The sequence below is a fragment of the Mixophyes fleayi genome, chromosome 10 (genome assembly GCF_038048845.1).
Source record: "Mixophyes fleayi isolate aMixFle1 chromosome 10, aMixFle1.hap1, whole genome shotgun sequence".
Taxonomy (NCBI): Eukaryota; Metazoa; Chordata; class Amphibia; order Anura; family Limnodynastidae; genus Mixophyes; species Mixophyes fleayi.
The window spans coordinates 88,330,989-88,351,912 of record NC_134411.1 but is presented as its reverse complement, the minus strand read 5'-3'; the positions used below and the strand labels follow the sequence as shown (position 1 = coordinate 88,351,912).

At 45.0% G+C, this 20,924-nt stretch overlaps 2 protein-coding genes across 3 annotated transcripts in view; one reads left to right on the top strand and one right to left on the bottom strand.

Moving 5' to 3' along the window:
* Positions 1-834: 834 nt before the first annotated feature.
* On the top strand, positions 835-15,104 carry SLC22A31 (solute carrier family 22 member 31). The gene is made up of 9 exons (XM_075189050.1): positions 835-1,169; positions 9,520-9,623; positions 10,297-10,451; positions 11,363-11,531; positions 11,795-11,940; positions 12,381-12,489; positions 12,766-12,974; positions 13,062-13,173; positions 14,169-15,104. Exons 1-9 carry the CDS (start codon positions 903-905, stop codon positions 14,548-14,550), a joined length of 1,653 nt encoding a protein of 550 aa, XP_075045151.1. The 5' UTR covers positions 835-902; the 3' UTR covers positions 14,551-15,104.
* CDH15 (cadherin 15) overlaps positions 14,665-20,924 on the bottom strand; it is an 81,118-nt gene continuing 74,858 nt past the window's right edge. For both annotated transcript variants that reach the window (XM_075189049.1, XM_075189048.1), the window contains exons 9-14: positions 20,205-20,347; positions 19,873-20,109; positions 19,163-19,402; positions 15,919-16,055; positions 15,665-15,829; positions 14,665-15,584 (exon numbers count right to left, since the gene is read on the bottom strand). In XM_075189049.1, coding sequence (XP_075045150.1) covers positions 15,384-15,584; positions 15,665-15,829; positions 15,919-16,055; positions 19,163-19,402; positions 19,873-20,109; positions 20,205-20,347 — 1,123 coding nt within the window. In that variant the 3' untranslated portion in view covers positions 14,665-15,383. The remainder of the gene's footprint in view (positions 15,585-15,664; positions 15,830-15,918; positions 16,056-19,162; positions 19,403-19,872; positions 20,110-20,204; positions 20,348-20,924) is intronic.

The window sequence follows — 20,924 nt, the reverse complement described above, 5'->3', positions numbered from 1 at the left end:
GATTTAAAAAAACAAAAACAAGCAGCAGCCGGATCTTAAGTGATTCCAAACTTTTGCACGCTAGTGTGTATGTATATAAACACAGCCCCTGACATGCTTAGCATGTGCCTGACTATTCCAGTTATTAGCAGAAACAATTCAGATTAAGCTGCAGGCAGTTTCCACACGTTGGTCCAATGTGGCTGGAGATAGAGAGGACTGGGCCCAGGAGTGGAGGGATCTGGAGCCATGTGCGGGTGTTTAACCCTTAAGGAAATAATTCTATCTCTGAGGAACTCTTATGGTCCACACAAAAATCATTACAATAATAAAACTTTAAATAATGCTTCACACAATATAATATTGGATCAAAATACAAATAGTGTGAACTAAAAAAATAATGGCTCTAATTGTGGTATAGGGATGTATGCTAATAGCTGTATATAGCTGATCAGACAGCTGTGCAGCTTGTGCATTTAATGCAGTAGTCTGGAATTGTATATTTGATAGCAATTAACATCCCTTCCTATACCACACAATATAATATATAAGTAGTATGTTTAAGAGACAGAGGGGTCCATTTACAGATCCAGCATTAACCCCGGAGAAAGCAGCTGTTTTATACGTGTCCTGCAGGGCGAGGCACCAGGGAGCTGACTGACAGCTCTGTTACCAAGAGGTTCTGCAGCAGCAGAGCTGTCAATCACTTCTCCAAGCAGCTGACTGACAGCTCTGTTACCAAGAGGTTCTGCAGCAGCCAGAGATGTCCCCAGCCGGTACTCCCATGCAGTATAATGTCCCTGACCCCACCTCCACCCCCTCCCTCCTCCCCCGGCCTCCTCCTTCCTCCCCCCCGGCCACTATCCAAGTCCTCCCCCCGACTGTCTGCTCTGTCTCCGCCGATCTCGGGGCCGCCGATCCACATGGACTTTGACGGCAGAGTGTGGCCCTTGGCGGGCGGCTTCGGGCGCTACACCCGGCTGGTGGCTGCCGCCTCTTGGTTGCCCAATGTGTTGGTGGCTCTGGGCTTCTTCTCGGACAAGCTGTTCACCAGCCTCCCGGAGTACAGGTGCCCGGGGGAGCCCGGGGGTCCCTGCAACAGCTCAGGGGCCACACTCAGCAACAGCAGCTGCCCCGGAGGACGGGGGTATCAGTCCCAGGGCTGGCTGGAGAATACCATCGTTACCCAGGTAATAGCAGCTGGCAGTGCCAGCACCATGGCACATAATACCATCGTTACTCAGGTAATAGCAGCTGGCAGTGCCAGCTCCATGGCACATAATACCATCGTTACTCAGGTAATAGCAGCTGGCAGTGCCAGCAGCATGGCACACTTTGGGGCACTGGCACAGGGATTTTCCTGGTTGTTCTCACCCGCCTTACAAATACAGCAGGTGATTGTAGCTGAAAAGCTAGTCTTGGGCAACCTGTGGTTTTCTAGCTGTAGTGGAACTACAGGTCCCAGCATGTGGCACAGGATGTTTACTTCTGAACTACAGTGTATACATGTACTGGGTATCACATGTACCATCTAGGAGTAATGCCCCAGTGTGAAATGACTAAGCTGGACCTGTCTCTGGATATCTCACTGGGGATGAGATCACCCTATAGAGATCTGTATGTGATTGTCTAAAGTCATCTACTCAGACAGCTACAGACTAATATAAGTGAATTTAAATCTTCAAACTTGTTTGTGAAAATGGTGTTAAATAAATCAGTCTTTGGAGAGTTACTTGCATATAATGCTAGAATCTTTTATTTTAATCTTGGCATTACTGTCATCAAATTCACAATAGTTATCTGTGTTGTTGGGAATTTGGCTATTAGTCTGTCATTTTACATGATATTTAAAGCTAGCTTTAACATCTGTCATTTTATTTTTCTTTATAGTCATTGGTCTCATTATGTTTAAATGTAATTAAATGCTAGAGGAGGAGTGTGATAGGGGTCTGTACACCAGGCGCAAATTTCTTCTCCATACATATTTGTATTTGATTCCTGTGTCTGTATAATTGATAATTAATAATCTGTGTGTTACATGGGTTTGGGCCTAGAAGGAAATAGTTTGCAAGAAGTGAGTTTTCAGACGTAGCAGAAGAGTTAACCTCGGCCAAGTTGTCCGTATATCCCTGGTCTCTGTGTATCAGATACTGTGTAACCTGTATCTGTATGTTTCTGTCCATTTGTAGTTGTCGTTGCCCTCAGTGAAGACATGAGACCACTCGTTTCAAAGGGCTATTTATCAAGACCTAAACCGTGCAAAAACATCTTTTTCCGCATGGTTTTGGCATTTTTAAGTAAATTGATTATTTAAGAAATTCCTAACGTAGGAGATCTCTCCTGCATTGCTCAGATTACCGCATAATACCGCAGCCCCTATAATACTGAATGGGGACTGTGGTCTGGGAAATGTATCAAGCTTCGCTTTTTGGAACTTGATCCTCAAAGGCTAAAGCCATCTAACGATAGTGTTAGCCATTCAGTCCTATGGGGAGAAGAGGGATCTTGGAATCCGCAGCCTTTCTGCTCTCCCTTGCGTTAATTTACGTATATGACCTTTGCGTGCGCTGGCCCTAGGTCACCTGTGTGGAGTATAGACTCCGGCTTAGAACCTGCAGTTAACGTTAGAGAGAAGTCATCTCAGGGTTGGCCTTCTATACTGACATGACTTCACTAGTACATTGCCCGATTAATTCACCCGTCATCGCTGCGCTGGCAGATAAATTAACAGGGCAAAAGTCAGATGGATAATAGACACTTAAATTAGTTGATTTTGACTTCTCCTGGGTCAAATTAAAACAATAACTCTAAGCGCAAAACCTGTTTTTAACCTCAACCTTTCAAGATAACTGAAATACTTAAACAAGTGTTATTAACAGACACAGGTGAGAAGGCCCTGCTGGAAAGCTTATAATTCAATAAGTAAATAGGAGTTTGATACCTGAAGGTAACTTCCACCTGTTACACATTGGTCCAGCCAGATTGCAAGGGGCAAAAAGGTGCTTATATGATCCAGTGACTCCAAATCGCCGTCTGGGGTCAGAGGTTTGTTTGGATTTAGAAATAGGATCATTTAAGGTCTGTGTGAGCAGTGTAGAGGGGAGGTAGAATGTCTTAGGGAGATTATGAATGTGGTTCTGGATTTTGATAAACTTGCCGGAATAGGTGAGTTTTCCGGGAACGCTGGAAGGTTTAGAGATTAGGGGGATGTCTTGTTTTGAGGGTGGGTATGGTGCAGAGTGGGTGCAGCCAAACAAAAACTGGAGCAAGTAATGATGGAGTATGAGAGGAGGGGGGGGGGGGGGGGGGGGTTGGGGGCGATCTGGGTGACTTTAGAAGACATATGGTGCAGTTTTTTTTGTGTATAGTAGTACAAGTGTTTCTTAGCGTTTTCAGTTAAGTACAGGCTAACAATGCAGGAAAACGTTTTGTGAGGAATACTATGTTCATATTGGATTATAGGAGTGAACGTCTGATTTGGAGAAAACTAGTAAGAAGGGAAATGTAATATGGGAGGTTTAAAATCAGTGGGGGGAATTCAACTGACCTCGTTACTCGTTAAAGTAACCCGACCCGCGCACTATTACCGTTAGTACGTTAATTTCAACGCTGATTTTTGCTTGCGGCTCAGGGAACCACCAGCACAGATCCCGTAGTAACGTAGTTACTTTGGGCAGTAACGCGGCCAATTGAATCTGCCCCCTTGAATGAATGTCTTTGCTGTGTCTTGTGAGCGATACGTATGTGTCCCGGAGACCTTTCATACATCCCTATAATGGGATTAGGAGACAGAATGAATACGGGGCACAAATGACGGCTCTGAGGTTAGTCCGACACCCAGGCAGCAAGCTTCTAGGGACGGGTTTATTATTGCGTTCAGAAACGTTAGATATCACTTCTGTTGACTGGTGGAAAGATTAGTAGCTCAGTTTTTGACATATTAAGTTTGAGGTGCAGAGAGGACATCTGAGGTGACATGACAAACATTCATAACACAGAGGTCAACATAGACACAGAGAGGATAGATAAACGTGTCGGAGGTGATACAGATCTTATTACAATGGAGGTTATTGTATTCCAAGAGAAGGGTTATATACAGAGAATAACAGTGTATTACTCAGTCCCTGAATTAAAAATTAATTCACTCTATTACTTACTTGGTGTCCTCCGATGCGGCCTAAAATCTCCTCGCTGTTTCCGGAATCATGTTACCAATTAACATGTTTCCTGTGTAGGATCCCCGCAGCAATGGAAGAGGAGATCATTGCTGAGCTGTGGCTGATACTACTAGGAACAGGTCTGATCTGCTGGAACCCTGTGTACGTTATCTTGTACATTAATCTTTAATTTTATCTACAGTGTTGGGTGGAAATCATAGATTTCTGCATTCACCTAATTACCGACCCTTACCGCTATGGGGACAGTGGTGTTGGGTAATTAGGGGGCACATTTATCAATATTAACATAAAGTGAAAAATAGTTTTCAATCCTTATCGCAATGATAAGGATGGAACTATTTCTGACATTTATGTACAACCCTGCACAGAAACAGCAGTTCCGAAAAACTGCTGTTTCTGGGATAAAAAAAAATCATACTTACCCCCCTCTTCGGAACGCGATGTCCCTGGATCACCTCATCGTCCTCTTCAGTCTTCTTCTTTTAGCAATTGCGCATGTGCAGGTTCAAAGACCTTCACATGCGCACAAACATCTCGCTCGATCTCTGCAACTACAGTTGCAGAGAGAGAGCGGTGATTGACAGGGAGGGATCACATGATCCCTCCACACATGCGCTGTCCAACTCTGCTTTTCGGAGCAGAGTTGACAGCACTGAGATTTCTCATTTATGATAATGTACGCCAGCTCCAGCTGGTACATTATCAAGACAAGTTCCCGAAAAAAAATTTTTTTCGGAACATGTTAGATTGCAAGAGGGAGCAGTCACCATACTGTTGAATGGTGACTGCTCCCCAAAACGAAGCAGAATGCAAAGCAGCAGATATCCACGATATCTGCTGCGATGCACCTTTAATAAATATGCGGGGGGACACATCGGGGCATGAATTGAACGTTATGTGCACGATAGTGCACCTTCACAATTTGTTAAATATGCCCCAAGGTGTTCACAGCAATGTAATGCCATCCCAGGTTGGCGTTACTGGTATTTTCATATGGGATCCAGCTAAAGCCTCTCCGGATTCCTCCCGGGAGGAAGCGCCGTGCGCTGGGCACTTTAGCCGTTCGCTGGCAGCGGTACATATTGAGGGCTACCGATCTGGGGTCGTAAATGTACCCCTAAATCTCAATTCTTCACAGCTTTGATCTTGTCGTACCACAATGTACAGATGTGAGAAGCCCTCCCACAGTGTAATATACCAGAGGGAGTGTAAAGATGAACCTGTAATTATGTCCTGCGTTCTTGAGGAAACTTAATGCGTTCTACGTTAGGATACAGGGAAGATCCTTTCTGTCCGTTTAATAAATAAAATGTGCAAACTGCAAATTTTGCACCTGTAAAATAAAAAAAAATTGGGCAATATAAATATGGAGCTTTCTCGCTGCTTCCTGGATGAACCCCATGTCCTCCGACACTCTGGTCTGCGGTTGGGTTTGGCGCACCTACCAGATGGAGCATATTAACCGTTACCAAACCAATGGCTGGACTTACAATCTAGAGCTCTTCTATACTTTCCTTGCGTGAACTTATTCCCACCTACCGCTCATCTAATCCTCTTTTCATCCCCCACAACCATGTACTTACCCTCCTTTGCTTTCTACACTATAACCTCCCCCCCCCCCCCTCCCTCCATGTTTAAAATGTTAAAATTATAACATCATTGTGATACAAGACCGGCGCACAGTTGATTTCATAGTATGAAGGTGTCATTGGGGAATGTTTATTACTGGCAGTGTATATCGCGCTTTGAAGTGCTACCTACCCTATGGGGCATATTTAATAAAGCACGATAGTGCTTTTAACGGGTCATTAAGGTGTCCTCCTGTCCTCCGCAAATTTATTAAGGGTGCATTGCAGCAGATATCATGGATATCTGCTGCTTTGCACTCCTCTTCGTTTTTGGGAGCATTCACCATTCAACAGAATGGTGACTGCTCCTGGCCGCAATCTAACAAGTCCCGAAAAAAAATTTTTTTTGGGAACTTGTCATGTTAATGTACAGCTGAAGCTGGCGTACATCATCGGAATTGAAGAACTCTAATGCTGACAGCTCTGCTCCGAAGAGCAGAGCTGGACAGCGCATGTGTGGAGGGATCACATGATCCCTCCCTGTCACTCAGCGCTCTCTCTCTGCAACTATCGTTGCAGAGACAGAGAGGGGATCTGTGTGCGCATGTCCAGTTCTTGGAACTGGAGATGCGCAATTGAAGAGTGAAGAGAAGACCCGGAGACAGCGCTTCCGAAGAGGGGGGTAAGTATGATTTTTTTTTTTATCCCTGAAACAGCAGTTTTTCGGAACTGCTGTGTCTGTGCACGGCTGTACATAAATGTGAGAAATAGTTCAATCCTTATCATTGCGATAAGGATTGAAAACTACTTTTCACTTTATGTGAATATTGATAAATGTGCCCCTATATCTGTTCATATGTTTTTGCTGGACTTCTCTTAAACTCGCTATATTTATGTATTTTTATGTACTTGATGTTACTAATAAAACAGTATTAAAAAAAGAAATAAATGAAAAAATATGGCTTTCTACCTGGGGGCAAAACATGGCATCTCCGGGTACGACAGCAAAATTGGGGCGAGGAGCTGGCGATGCTGCCAGGCCAGTACCACCAACCCCCCTTCTCCTGAGGTGCCGTGCCCCCTTCCCCTTCCTCTGTCCCTGTCAGATTGGGGGTATGGCGCTAGGGCTGTGACATCGTAGGTCAACTGTCATAGACCTCAGTTGTGCTTTAAATGCCTCTTTGTTATCTATTTTGTATTTCAGAAATAGTGTGTTAGTAAACAGAACATTTTTGAAATCTCTCTGTCAAAAATATTATTTATGGTTTGCAGGTGACTGTTTAAATCTTTCATTTCCAAACCTTAGAAAGAACATTGCGTTCACCACTAGTTAGAAAAATTGTGTGGCGGCCTCCAGCCCGTGGCACAGACGTCCTGATCATTAGTGGGACTGAGTAAATGCAGGTGCTCGCTGTCATTGTGCCAGTGTTATTTAGTGGTAGTGGAAGCACATTTGACATGTGTTTGCTGCTAGTGTTTTTACTAGTGTTTAAAGCTTATTGCAGCTTTCCACGATGCATTTATCCACAAGTGTGGATAGGACATGAGAAGATTTGTTCCTAAACCTGGAAAACAAATGTACCACATACGCTAATAACTGTGGTAGTGGTATGAGGCCTGACTGATGGTGCACAATGCCTTGGCATTAATTACGGGGTCATATTACCCTTTGATTCGGCTCCAGTTCATTCTTGGCATAGTTTGGTAAACAGGTTGTTCAGTGTTTGTTTTTCTGTCTGCTGAGGAGAGAGCCCGAGGCTTATGAGGTGTGTACGTACCTGCCACGTGTACATCTGGCCATCTACCTGCTCACAGTCTCTTCTTCCACGCCACGTTGCATGTTCCCCACTAATTCTTGTTGCTTTATTCAGGTCCGGCCAACCTGTGACTCTCCAGGTGTTGTGAAACTACAAGCCCCAGCATGCTCTTCCAGCAGATAGGGAGCCGATAGCTGTCAAAGCATGCTGGAACTTGTAGTTTCACAGCACCTGGAGAGCCACAGGTTAGTCAGACAAAACTTTATATAAGAGAGAGTATTATAACATACTTATTATGTACGGAAGCCTATCAGGATTGTATATAAGAACTAAGGTTATCTGAAATTAAGATCTAGGGGTAGATTTACTAAACTGCGGGTATGAAAAAGTGGAGATGTTGCCTATAGCAACCAATCAGATTCTAGCTGTCATTTATTTAGTACATTCTACAGAATGACAGCTAGAATCTGATTGGTTGCTATAGGCAACATCTCCACTTTTTCATACCCGCAGTTTAGTAAATATACCCCCTAGTCTCAGTACAGCAGACTCTCTGAACATCTGCAGGCAGCCTGTTGACCTGCCTGCGTCATATCATCCTCTGAGGGAGCTGATGATGTAATGTGCGTCATAAGGCACCGCCCACCGCGCAGACAGGGAGCAGCTGTCCCGCAGAATTCTCTGTTCTCTTCCCAAAGCTGGATCATCTATTAGGCAACCTGGGGCCCTAGGGGCTCTGAGGGCCCAGATTACAATAACCAGTTTTGTCTGGTATTTTTTTTTTGACAGAGTAGAAAGGAAGAGGACACAAACCAGCTACACGGGGTCTCAATCACACTCTGGGTCTTTCCCTAATTAATTTCCATGTGCACAGCTTGTATAACAAGATACAGGTCATTTTTAAGACTTTAGTTGGCTCAGGGCAAAGATCGTAATAATGTTCCCAATTTGCAGAACAGGATGTGTAAGTTGCACCTGAATCCCAAAAAGAGTTTATCAGTACTGAGTATCCGGAAGGGCGGAGGACGTAAACCAAAATTGTTGTTTTGTTTGCAGATGACACTGTGACAGGGATTACACTGGAGCCTGCAGGGCCCCGGGCCCCGTATGTTCATCCTCCCATCTCCTGTTTTACATAGAACATTCCGTCCATCACTCGTATTGTTTTACAGCAGCTCTGAAGTGAACCAGACAGTGATGGTGTGGGCGGAGCTATAGCCGCTAGTACATGTCATTATCTGTACAATTAATATATCCGTACACACATACACTGATCAGCCACAGGGTTAAAACCACTGACAAGTGAAGTGAATAACATTGATTATGTTGTTACAATGGCACCTGTCAAGGGCTGGGATATATTAGGCAGCAAGTGAACAGTCAGTTCTTGAAGTTGATGTGTTAGAACCAGGAAAAATGGGCAACTGTAAGGATCTGAGTGACTTTGACAAGGGCCACATTGTGATGGCTGGAGGACTGGGTATGGGGCTGCATAGCCGCAGACCACCAGATATAGGAAAGCAACAATGAGCAATGTGTTCAATATGAAAGCAATGTTTCTTTATTTTGGTGATAATGTCCATTTAATTACTTCACTGAACGGGGTTTACATCTATTAGTGTGGGATCTGTATACCGGAGGATTGTAGCTCTTAAGATTTTTGTAGACGTCAATTCTTTTCATTTTCTTCTATTCTGTCACAAATATCCTCTTCTGTAATATAATTACGGTCAGGAGACGGTTATGTGAGTGACCCAACCGCACTTCTGGACCACAGAGCTTGCCATTTAATTGTGTGCATCAGAACTCTTTACACCCTTTAGCCCTCTTTCTTTAGACCAGGTCTGATCAGAGGCTAGCAGGGCATGCTGGGATTTGTAGTTTTCAAAACAAATGAAGAGTCACAAAGTGTCTACTTCTGCTGTAGATTGTAAGCTCTTGTACCAGCCGGGACCACTGTGATTATTACAGCTATTCAGCTATTGTTGGTTTACATAGTGTTATGTGCTTAATCCTGACATGTTGTTCTCCTCTCAGTGGGACCTGGTCTGTGGCAATGAATGGAAAGTGTCTCTGGAGCAGATCTGCAATCTGATTGGCTGGCTGTTTGGGTTCATCATATTCGGGTCCATATGCGACCGGTAAGAATGAAGGGATGTGCTCCTATTACGTGACATGTAAGGCCATAGCAACGTATGTTCCCAAACACATGTAGTAGTTCTAGTGTGATGTTCATTGAATGTTAAAGTTAAATTAACCCCCACCTGAAAATAAATCGAATATATTGTAGAATAGGGTGAACTATACGATCTTTTCCTTATTTCAGGGCTCAGTGACACTAATACGCAGGATACAGAGAGCATGAAAACTAGCAGACACTTGTAATGCATTGTAATGTCTTTCATGTGTATTCCAATATAATCTATGGCGTTGTTAGTGCGCATTGATGTGTGAATCATAGGATAATCTAATGTTATAAAATATTAAACACCATGCTTAACATTTTAGGACGCAGTTGTGGGAACAGAACCATGGAGTCTTATTTCTCCTATTGTTAATGTGCTTTTCATACGTTTATTGTGTGTAAGGAGCGATGAAAGCGAGTGATTAACACCTGAATGTCAAAAGAAACTCAAAAAATTATTCACTGAGATACACTGCACCCTGCCATATATTTGTCAAAAGTCTGTCACGACCAAACTTGGAAAAGATGATTTCTGTCCGGATAAAACATCCATTTATCACATGTATGAATGTATGGGGTTTAAAAGAAGCGTTGTTATTGCACTATAAGCTCTCAGGACTGTCTTGCAGGTTTGGGCGACGCAATGCGTTTATTGCTGCGTTGGTGGTTGCGCTGCCTCTCGGAGTGGCGCTGTGCTTCTCTCCTGGGTACCTCAGCTTCCTGTCCATCAGAGTCGGCTTCGGGGGAGCCCTGGCTGGGATCTTCCTGGCTTTGTACATAGCAAGTGAGTGCAAGTGTTTGTTACCATGAAGGATATTAACCAGCTTCCTGCAGGATTTGGGTCACTGTCTCTCTCCCCTCCCCGTGTTGTCTCCTGTTGTTTGCTGTGGGCGGCTGCTGTGTTTGCTAAAACTTTGTGACTGAGATGTGAGGGTGGGGATGGCCAGCGCACTGTCTAGGAATGGCTACAGGGTAAACAACACTAGGCCTGGAGCTACTAATGACATAACTAACATCTATGGAAAATGTCAGGAGAGCTGAAAGTATTTGAGGTAAAGTTGTGAACATGGGGGAAGATATTTTCCTGCGCACACCAGACTTCCTGTCAGTAATCCTATAGAAGGACACTGCAGCCAGCCTCTCCTCAGACTAAACTGCCTGATAACAGAGAACAGTAGCCGGTACTCGTCAATTGTTAATATAATGTGAAATATCTCGAGTTCTGTCAAGGTAGGGGAACTTTTACAAATATGTTTTGTAGGCGGAGCCACTGTTCCTGAGAACGCAGCCTGCCCAGTCACTAGGACCTTGTGACCTGGCACTGAGGCGCTTTGTGCTCTTGTAAAGCCACAAGTTCCTGGTAAATTGTCCGGCTACATTCCCATGAACATTGATCCAGCTCTCGTTTTTAATTTTAATGGGTTGATCATCTTCTAGTAGGAGGATTATACAAAACCATAATGTACTGTGTACTCATTTCTGTATAAGCCCCCCATAGGCCTATATAACTCCTGATAACATTTTTGTCATATCCACCTTTGTTATTTGTTTATTTTTAATTACAAGCTGGCTCAGGGCGTAACAGTCTCAGGTAGGTATCACTAGCGCCCTCTATCTGTCACTTTATCCTATTCCTACCCAATACCACAATATATAATCCATTGACAACTGCTCTCTTCCTCCCCCCCCCCCCAGGGCTGGAGCTTTGCCCGCCTGGTCGCCGACTAATGATAACAATGATCGGGGGATTTTTCTGGCTGGGCGGTGAGCTCCTGCTGCCGGGTCTGGCTCTTCTGTGCTCAGACTGGAGGGTCCTACAGGGGGCAATAACTGGAGTTTTATTACTACTAGGGGGCTATTGGTGGTAAGTGACTTTTACATGATAAAATATCTACTATGTTTAATTATCACTACCTCTGTATACTAATTAGGGTTAGTCTTGTGCTTTATTCCTTCTACACATATACGATCATATTTAAATATTAATGTACCTTCATTTAATGAACCTGCAGTACAGGCCTGTGTAAGATCACAGTTATTATACTGATCATTATTATAGGATTTGGGTATTTATTATTGATAATCCTGATCTTGTTGTGTGTTAATCCCTACTTTTCGTACATTCAGTTGCAGGTTGCTCTTCCCGGAATCCCCGCGTTGGCTCCTGGCCACGCAGCAGCTGAATCGGTGCAAGTCGGAGCTGTCTCTCTTCTCCAGAGCCAACGGTATAGACATAGGAGAGAATATCTCCGAGCGGGACAGTCTGTTCACAGGTGAGGGCGGCCTGATGGCTTTTGGGGGGTGGTCCATAGACAACAGTAGCTTAAAGCTCACAGGCTGTAAGAGAGCACTGTAACAACTAATGTGAAAATGTATGCCTGTACTGTATATAGCAATACCAAGGAAATGTCTGTCCCGGTGTCTTGGTCATGGACAGAGGGATGCAGAAAACAAGAGATACAAAGGCACTCGACCACAAACAGAAGTACAGTGCCCCTAGTAGCTAGATTATGAGTACAACGTATGAACTGTGCACCCATCTAATAACACTGCCAGGACAGATTGACAAAACATGTCCAGTTTGTAGACTAAACCATAATTGAATGGCCCTTTAGCCACAGCGGCAATGCTCCCTCTATGTAAACATGGGCTTTTGTATCTCTGCGTCTTACACAATGACTCCCAACGTTTCATGTCCCACTCTGTCTTACAGAAATAGACTCTTTTTGGGAGGTTTTCCCCCGTCCTCGTTATTACAGCATCTGCAGTATCTTTGGGACCCGCCTTATTTGGCGAAACGCGCTGATCCTCGGATTTGCTACGTAAGTCGTCCCCCCCCCCCCCCAAATCTCAACCATCTCATTCCTCCTTCTTTGAAGTGTGTTTTCTTATTTGCGAGATCAGGACCAGTTGTCCTATCAGATCTACACGTGTGTGGTCTGAGGAACCCTGTGATCTGATAATGGTATTATGATGTCCTTATAATCTACAATACAGGGGATATTATCCCATATATTACTCCTGTCTCTTAAATTGCATCCTTATGTATTTGCTTTCTTTTATTAACTATTTGCTTCTTCTCCATCCCTTCCACACAGGTTCATCGGCTGTGGCATCCGGCCGTGCTTTGCTCGGAACCTCATGGTTCTAGGCGGCTCAATCCCCTATTTCCTGCAGACCTGCAGTGAATTCCTGGCCTGTATCTTCCTCTGCATCACCGTGAACCACTGGGGCCGCCGCGCGGTTCTCCTGATCTGCACCATACTGACCGGGTTCTGTTCTCTGCTGCTCCTGGCGCTCACGCAGTGTACGGCTCACTCACCCCAACTACCTGTCCCACGTCTGTTCGCCTAATCTCTTCCCTAATAACCGACCTCTCCCTCTCCCCTTTCAGATCTCTTCAACGGAGCTTCTATTGCCATATCTGTGCTGGGTTCAGTCAGCTCACACGCTATGGTGATGCTGAGCATCTTCTACGCCAGCGAGGTGTTGCCGACGGTAATCCGGTGAGTAAGTTTTACCGCTCTATTGTTAAGAAGCAACGTTAAAATGCCATTTTAATTTATATTTACGTATATAAGTAAAGACGGCTAAATATTTACATTTACCTTACTAGGAAATAAAATGTATTTGGGGTCTTGCTTTTTGATTATTTTTTTTATTATGATTTTGATTTTAAATTGGAAATAATACAAATAATACACCCCATTACACACCGGTGGAAATCCGATGAAAGGACATCACGACACTTCCAAATGAGGTCAGTTGCGTGCGCAACTTGGAAATTTCGGCTTTTAAAGCGGCAACGCACGGGCCCAGCTAAGTATTACCTTTACGTTGGGGTTAGGAATAAAATTAATATTACCATAGTCCGTGCGTTGCCGCTTTAAAAATAAAAGTTGCGCACACAACTGACGTCATTTGGAAGTGTTGCGATGTCCTCTCCTCGGATTTCCTCTGTGTCTCCTTACTGGTAAGTAGTTATTTTGTCTATGTCGCTCTGTTCATTATCGGAATAATTATGTAGGAGTAATCAGTGTTGGTGTTTACAGCACCGATAACCTGTACTACACCCTTACACACATTTGCCAGGAGCTAGTGTACCTCTCGGTTACGTACACAGTGGAGGCAAAAACATTGTGGGCTGAATACAAATTCAAGTAGGCGATCGGTTCACTAGGAATTAGCTGTGTCATTGACGGCAGACGTTCATGAGTATCCAAGCCTTCACCCCTAATATACCAGGCATTAGTGATGTCAATAATCAATAGTCTTATGACTGTTGGGTCAGGCCAATAAATGTCTGCCTCCACCGTGTGTAGATGTGTAGATGACCGGTGTTCTTTAAAGCCACTAGTGTGCAGGTTAATCTGCTAAGAGGTGACATTGTCCAGGTGGTATCAGGGCTACTTTCATTACCAGGCCTATGTCCTCTCACATGATGTTATGTATGAGGTGTAGAATGTTGTGTGACGTCTCCGTATCATCTCTCGTCCTCCAGAGGTTCCACATTGGGCCTGATTTTGGGGATCAGTATGTTGGGTCGTGCTGCCCTCCCGATCATCGTCCTACAGCAGAAGTCCGGCTTCTTCCTCCACCACGTTGTCCTTTCGTCCTTCTGCATCCTATCGGTCCTCAGCCTCCTCCTGCTTCCTGAGACCAAAAGGAAGAATCTCCCAGACACTATGAGACAGGGAGACAGCCTGCGCCGACCTCCTCTTGTCCTGCAGCCTACCCAGGATTCAATGCCGCTGCTCTCCCATGGCAAACCCCGGGCGGATTACAACCCTGACAGCTATGCCCGGCTAGCCAGCTCCACCAAGAAAATTCTCAGGACTGGTCCCAAAACTGGGGAGGACAACAAAGCACTAACCAATGGTTAACCAGAGCTGCCAGACTGGATTATACACCTGGTAATGGGCACGATGCAATGTAAAGGGCACTCCGAGCCTTCCCATAGGCCTTTGCAGTGACGGGAAATAGCAGACCACAATAACTGTTTTCAACAAAGACAATTTTTATTACATGTACAAAATGTGGAATTATCAGAGAGTGTCTGAACCACTGAACCGTTTCCATTAAGTCTCATGCTGTAGTTATAACAGTCCCAGAATCTGCATGTTCAACAATCCACTCCAGTTCCATTGTGTTCCCTCCTGAACCCGGTACATTAATAACTCCATCGTTAGCCAGTGTCTCCAGCTCTCTGCTCTACCTTCTCACTTTATATGGTCCACCCCAAGTCTACACCCTAACATCCCAACCCTCCATCTGCCAGGTGATCACCCATCCTTTCCTCCACCGGCAAATCCAGTTGTCTGCATCACTTTCCATCTCGCTGTCACAGGATGGTCCCCGCTCTCAATTGTCCTTCGCATCTTACAGATTTCAAAAACATTTTGATTTTGTACCTACTGTAAACATTTTTTATTTTTTTTTAAATACGCGGCTTGGTCCTCGTTCTGTGGACCATGTAGACGTTCCGTGTCTTTCCCACCAGCTGATTGTGCTGCAGGTAGTTCAGCAATACAAGAAATAAAATAGGACGTTACTGAACCCGACCTGGATATATACAAGGAGATTGTTGCGGAAAATCTTCACCCAGGCTGTACGCAACCAGTAACCAATAGAAAAAACTTCTGTTGTGTCTCCAGTTTAAGCGTAGACAACGGTTTAAAGTCTTATTGTGGCAGTCTTTGGGGTGGTCCTACTAAAGTCACTGGTGGCCGTACATGTCTGCCAGCCGGCGGAAGCGTGGCCCCCAATCTTGCAAATAGTCATATTCGTGGTCACTGTCGCCCTCGCTAGATAAGATGGAGCTCAGGGTGCCGGCCACTGAACCCTCTCCTTCGTAGTCATAAATTAGCGCTGTGTCGTACGGGGGGATGCTGGGATCTGTATCAGCCGCTTGCAGCCCCTGTGAGGAGACAAAAGGGGGTTTTACCAACCAGTCACGGGGGACCTAGAAGGGAGAGAAATCAGGACCCAAGAACTCACATCTTGTATGAAGTCTCCAATGTCAGAGGGACGGTCAGAGGGTCTCCGGGGGTAGCGGGGAATCGTCTGGCTATAAGGGGCATCTCTACGGATTGGGGGCTTTAGACGTGGCGACGGTGGCACTGGCATGGCCGGGTTCCTTAGGCGATTCATATCATAGGCGTCCTGTGCGAAGCAGACACAACATTGCGTTAATATAACAATAGAAAGGGGTATTGACGGCGAGTAGGCAAACTGAGATAATTCCTATGTACCTGGTCCTCTTCTCCTCCTCCCTGCTCATTGTAGTTGAATATATTGTCCCGTACGTCGTCCTCTGACTCGGAAAGTAACCCCTTGTGTGCTGCGGTACCGGAGGTGCAACGGAACAGAAGGAGCAATAGAGCCAGTACTGCAAGAAACAAGGGCAAAAAAAATGAGCGTTGCACACGGAACCAGCACAAAGTAATACACAGATTTATTTTATGTTTTTCCATTATTTAGACATGTTTTCTAGTATACGAATGTTATCTTTTCTTTAGCATTTTGGAAACAGTTCAGTGGTTCTCTTGCCATGCCTCACTGGTAATCACTGGGCATACAGTCCCTGGTCACTGGCAGGGTCGGTGAGCCGTAGCGATGGGCACCGTGACATAGGAGCAGAACTAACGCTATTGTTTATAAAATACAGATGTAAATTCGAAAACATGTTCAAAGTCTGGTGCCCACCTTATGACAACCCTTAATATAGGTGTTAAAAATGGTCTATTAGACGACCTAAAGAGACATTGATTTTGTTTTTGTTTATGTTTTTACAATATACGACGCAGTCCCATCAGTGTTACATTAACATTTCAAGTTAATATTTAATTTCTGCTTTATTCACTTGGGATCACTGTGGCTGCAGCTCCCGATAACCGCAGAGGCGCTGGTAGGACTCCTGCAGGCCGGCTCAGACTAACCCAAACTACAGCCAGTTACCTCCAACAGGTTGTACAGAAACCAGCGCAGCAAAATTACTGCCAGAAAGTGCAACAAAGAGAACGTTGATGTCATGTTATAGAATTAGGTTTTGTTTTTATTTATTATTTTACCAATTAAATTTAATTGGAGAGATTGTTTAAAATCATTTATATGCTGCAGTAGCCTAATTCTCAAAACAGGTCGAAGAAACCGTTCACTCCGGGGGTCTAAGAAACCTGACAGTCAGCTGCCACCAAAGAGAGAGGGAGGGGTAAATAGAGAGTGAGGAGGGGGGTAAATAGAGAGAGAGAGAGGAGGGGGGTAAATAGAGAGAGAGGAGGGGGGTAAATAGAGAGAGAGGGGGTAAATAGAGAGGGAGAGAGGTAGAGAGATGGCCATTTATCTACTGGCAGAGGGGGGGTAAGATGAGGGGGGCTGGCAATGCTCCACTGCCATATTTTGCCACGCACCCGGTGACGTACTGCCCACCCCTAGTTGCTAAGGGTTACAGCAACTTTCTTGTAGGCCAGTTTATAGAAATGCCCCTCATTATGTATACGTAGGGATATTTTCCTGTATATAGTAGGAATACACAGGACATGAATGGAAAATAAAATCACAGCTTTACTTGATATCTTCATGAATAGATGTGTCAGGAGCCAGCGGGGCTGATTTCACCAGCGGATGGGGCTGGTCTGATGTTTTCCACTCATGTTCTGACCGAATTTGGCTCCCGCGGTGGGAGTCGCACACTGCGCCCTCGTGTTCAATGCGAGGAACGTCTCCTAGATTAATGTGTCACTGTGGAGCCACGTTAGGAATGCCACGTTGTTTTCTTAGCTGGGAAAGTGGAACATTCCGTCACTACCATGTGACCCCTTAACCTGGGCTCAGGTCATTACCTGACAATGCTCAACGAGCCAGTCCAGGTGAATTCGGTCAGACGTCAGATGGGAAATATCACTCCAGACGGATACCTCCCAGGTGAAGTAGATTTGTGAATGTGATACAATTCTCTTTCACACATAAATGGTATACGTTTTATCTATAGATCTCCTTCAAATAAGGCTGCGGCTCTTCAGCTGTTGTGGAACTACAAGTCCCAGCAGGCATGTTAAGCCGTTGGAGAACCACATGTTACCTACTTCAACTTAAAAGGGATATGATAAAATTAAAAAAGTCATTTTATTGACCTGTACACAAGATATTAAAAGCTGTACAATGAGGTCGTCTTTTCCTTTAAGGTGCACCCGTTACCTCCACCGTGGAGGCAGCCATCTTGTGTGACTGCAGCGTACCAGACAAACAGGAAGCCGTACCCTGACGGAGGCATCTTATGAGGTACGGACAGGCTGCTTGCTCAGGAATAACAATATGGCTGCCTCCGTGCCGTGCAGGAGACCGGTGCCCTGGAAATCCCGCTACGATATAGAACTTTACATTGGTGATATTTGTCGTTTTTGTTTTTTGTTTTTCAAGCTCTTTTATAAATGAAAATAAATCTCCTGTCACACAGATGTGTATGTATGGAGTTATCCCTGTTGTTTTGAAAATTAAAATGTGTCAGAAAGACCTTTTTAATGTCTCCTCTTAAATTATTAAATAAATGTATTTTATTGTACCTGGTTAAACCTTTGGCTACTTTTTTTCCCAATGGCAGAAAGAACATTTTAGTGGATAAACTCCAGCTTATAATATAGTTATCGTGAAGGATTGTGGTATCGGGGACTATGAAACGTGGTATAAACATTGCAGCTATATATTTTCTGTACTGAGCTACGTTCGTATATAGAGCAACGGATTTAGTTTGATGTGCAGTTCCGGTGCCCATAGCTATTGTTCTATTGTAGCGCACTAATAAAGTATCTGGGGCTACGGGCTTGTGGTTGCCCCCCAGGCTCTTCCCTGAACATAATGATCCATCTACGGGCAGCACGGTGGCTCAGTGGTTAGCACTTCTGCCTCACAGCTCTGGGGTCATAAGTTCAATCCCTGACCATGGCCTTATCTGTGTGGAGTTTGTATGTTCTCCCTGTGTTTGCCTGGGTTTCCTCCGGGTGCTCCGGTTTCCTCCCACACTCCAAAAACAAACTAGTAGGTTAATTGGCTGCTATCAAATTGACCCTAGTCTCTGTCTGTCTGTCTGTGTGTGTCTGTGTATGTTAGGGAATTTAGACTGTAAGCTCCAATGGGGCAGGGACTGATGTGAGTGAGTTCTCTGTACAGCGCTGAGGAATTAGTGGTGCTATATAAATAGCTGATGATGATCTATACAAAGTGGACATCTAAAGTAATAGTCACAATCTGCATCGCCTACACATTGTCATTATTAAATGTAAAGGTGGGAGACGGGTTCAGTGTAAGGATACATGGACCTGATGTCCTTTTGTTCAATGCTTCCCAACATTCCATAATACAATATTGTTACAACATTCATATTATTGGTTCTTCCCATCTTCTCTGCTGGAGACGGCAACTGATGGGGGTATAGACACCATTCTAGTTTTATATACGACAACCTGATTATCAGTATGCACCAGTTATATTCACACTCACCCAACAAGAGCGCCACGCTGCTCAGGATAATGATGAGGGCGCTTAGACTGATGCCCGCTCCCGAGCTGAGGAGAGCAGCCGCGCTGCCGCGGCAGACGCCCGCCACGTCGCAGCGGCACACGGACACGTTCAGCGCATGCAGCTGCGCCAGGGGCGGGTCGCCGGAGTCTGACACCAGCAAGGGCAGGATGTAAACCCCTTCTTGCACCTCATTCAACAGTTCCAGCATGGCATGGGTACCTGGGGAGGGAGGGGGGGAGAGAGGATTCAGTTGGTGAAGCAGAGAGCGTGGCAGAACTTCGTGTTCTAGGGCGCTGGTCTTTGAAGTGGCAGATGTGCTGCCAACTCCGGTTATAAATATTCTCTCTGTAAACATCTGAGTTCTCTAGTGAGAGAATAAGGTAAGACCATCCTGAAACCTGACACATCCACCTGGAATGCTTTGCAGTTCTATTCACGCCCCTGTGTGTTTTGTAACATTTTCCTGAATTAAAATGATAGAACCTTATCCAGGCGGACTTAAACCCACCAAATACTAATGTGAATACTTATGCAAACAATAGATTTCGTCGTTGTTGAAATATAACACATCTATTGTTTTCTGGATGAAATGTAAATCCTGGCATTGTTAGCTCAGAAAATAATACCAATGGGTGTGAATACTTTAGCAACATGCTATATCTGTGTTGGTTGAATGATTTGCTCCTCACCATTGACATCACTGATGCTCCAGTTTAGTGTCAGCGCTGTGGAAGACTGATCCAGCTGGAAGTGGAATGGGTAGGACTGGGGGGGCAGGTCTTCGTCCGTGGCGCTCAGCAGGATACCGTGGCCGTGGTGTGGGCTGCTGCACAGCTCCCCGACATGCTGCTGGAGCACTGGAGCGTGGTCGTTCAGCTCCAACACTTCCACGGATAGCGTCCCCGTGGAGCTCAGTGGGGGAACGGCTGAGAGACGGGAATAACACAGATGGGGGTGACACAATGAAGACAGAACTGTGACCACACTGACACATCATTGTGTATTTGCCTGGAGCTCTCACCGTTGTCGCTGGCAGTGATAAGCGCTGTGTACCACCCTCCCTGCAGGAACGGTGACCTCCGGTCCACGGTGAATCTGGTCCCGATCTGTCCAGACTGGGCGTCTAACAGCAGCCAATGTGCCGGATCAGAGACCAGCGAGTATCTGTCAAGCAGGAATAACCTTTAACAAACAGGACGAACACCCAGAAGACAGCGAATCATGTAAGATAAACTGCTGCTTCACTACTACTTCATCTGATATCTTCATAAACCATCAATTCCATCATTTTCTCCTAATGAAATAACAGTACAAAGTCCAATTGTATTTAAAAAGGACCGTCAGGGTCTGGTGAAAGGATGTTTTGTATAATTCCTTCTGTACGGTCAACATCCTGAAGAGAACACAGTCCTACAATAGCCCCCCATGGACTTCTCTGTACGTTATTGTCATCTGCAGAAACTGCCTCATGTATATATCCCGTACTGCGCTCATTAGTCAGGGGAGCTGGGACGTAAGATTTTATTACACAGAGATATTTCATAATCCCTCCAAGGTGGAATTATGATGTTAAATGGGAACAGGTTCCTATATTAATACCAATTAATTCTATTTCGCACACAGAAGAAAACATATGGGGCCGCACGGTGGCTCAGTGGTTAGCACTTCTGCCTCACAGCACTGGGGTCATGAGTTAATTTCCCGACCATGGCCTTATCTGTGTGGAGTTTGTATGTTCTCC

Bases quoted from the DNA above. Each gene is read 5' to 3' on its own strand.
- SLC22A31 (XM_075189050.1), top strand. From the start codon at position 903: ATGGACTTTGACGGCAGAGTGTGGCCCTTGGCGGGCGGCTTCGGGCGC. The intron at 10,452-11,362 runs GTGAGTGCAAGT...CCCCCCCCCCAG, and splicing joins CCTGGCTTTGTACATAGCAA to GGCTGGAGCTTTGCCCGCCT. The intron at 12,975-13,061 runs GTACGGCTCACT...CTCCCCTTTCAG, and splicing joins GCTCCTGGCGCTCACGCAGT to ATCTCTTCAACGGAGCTTCT.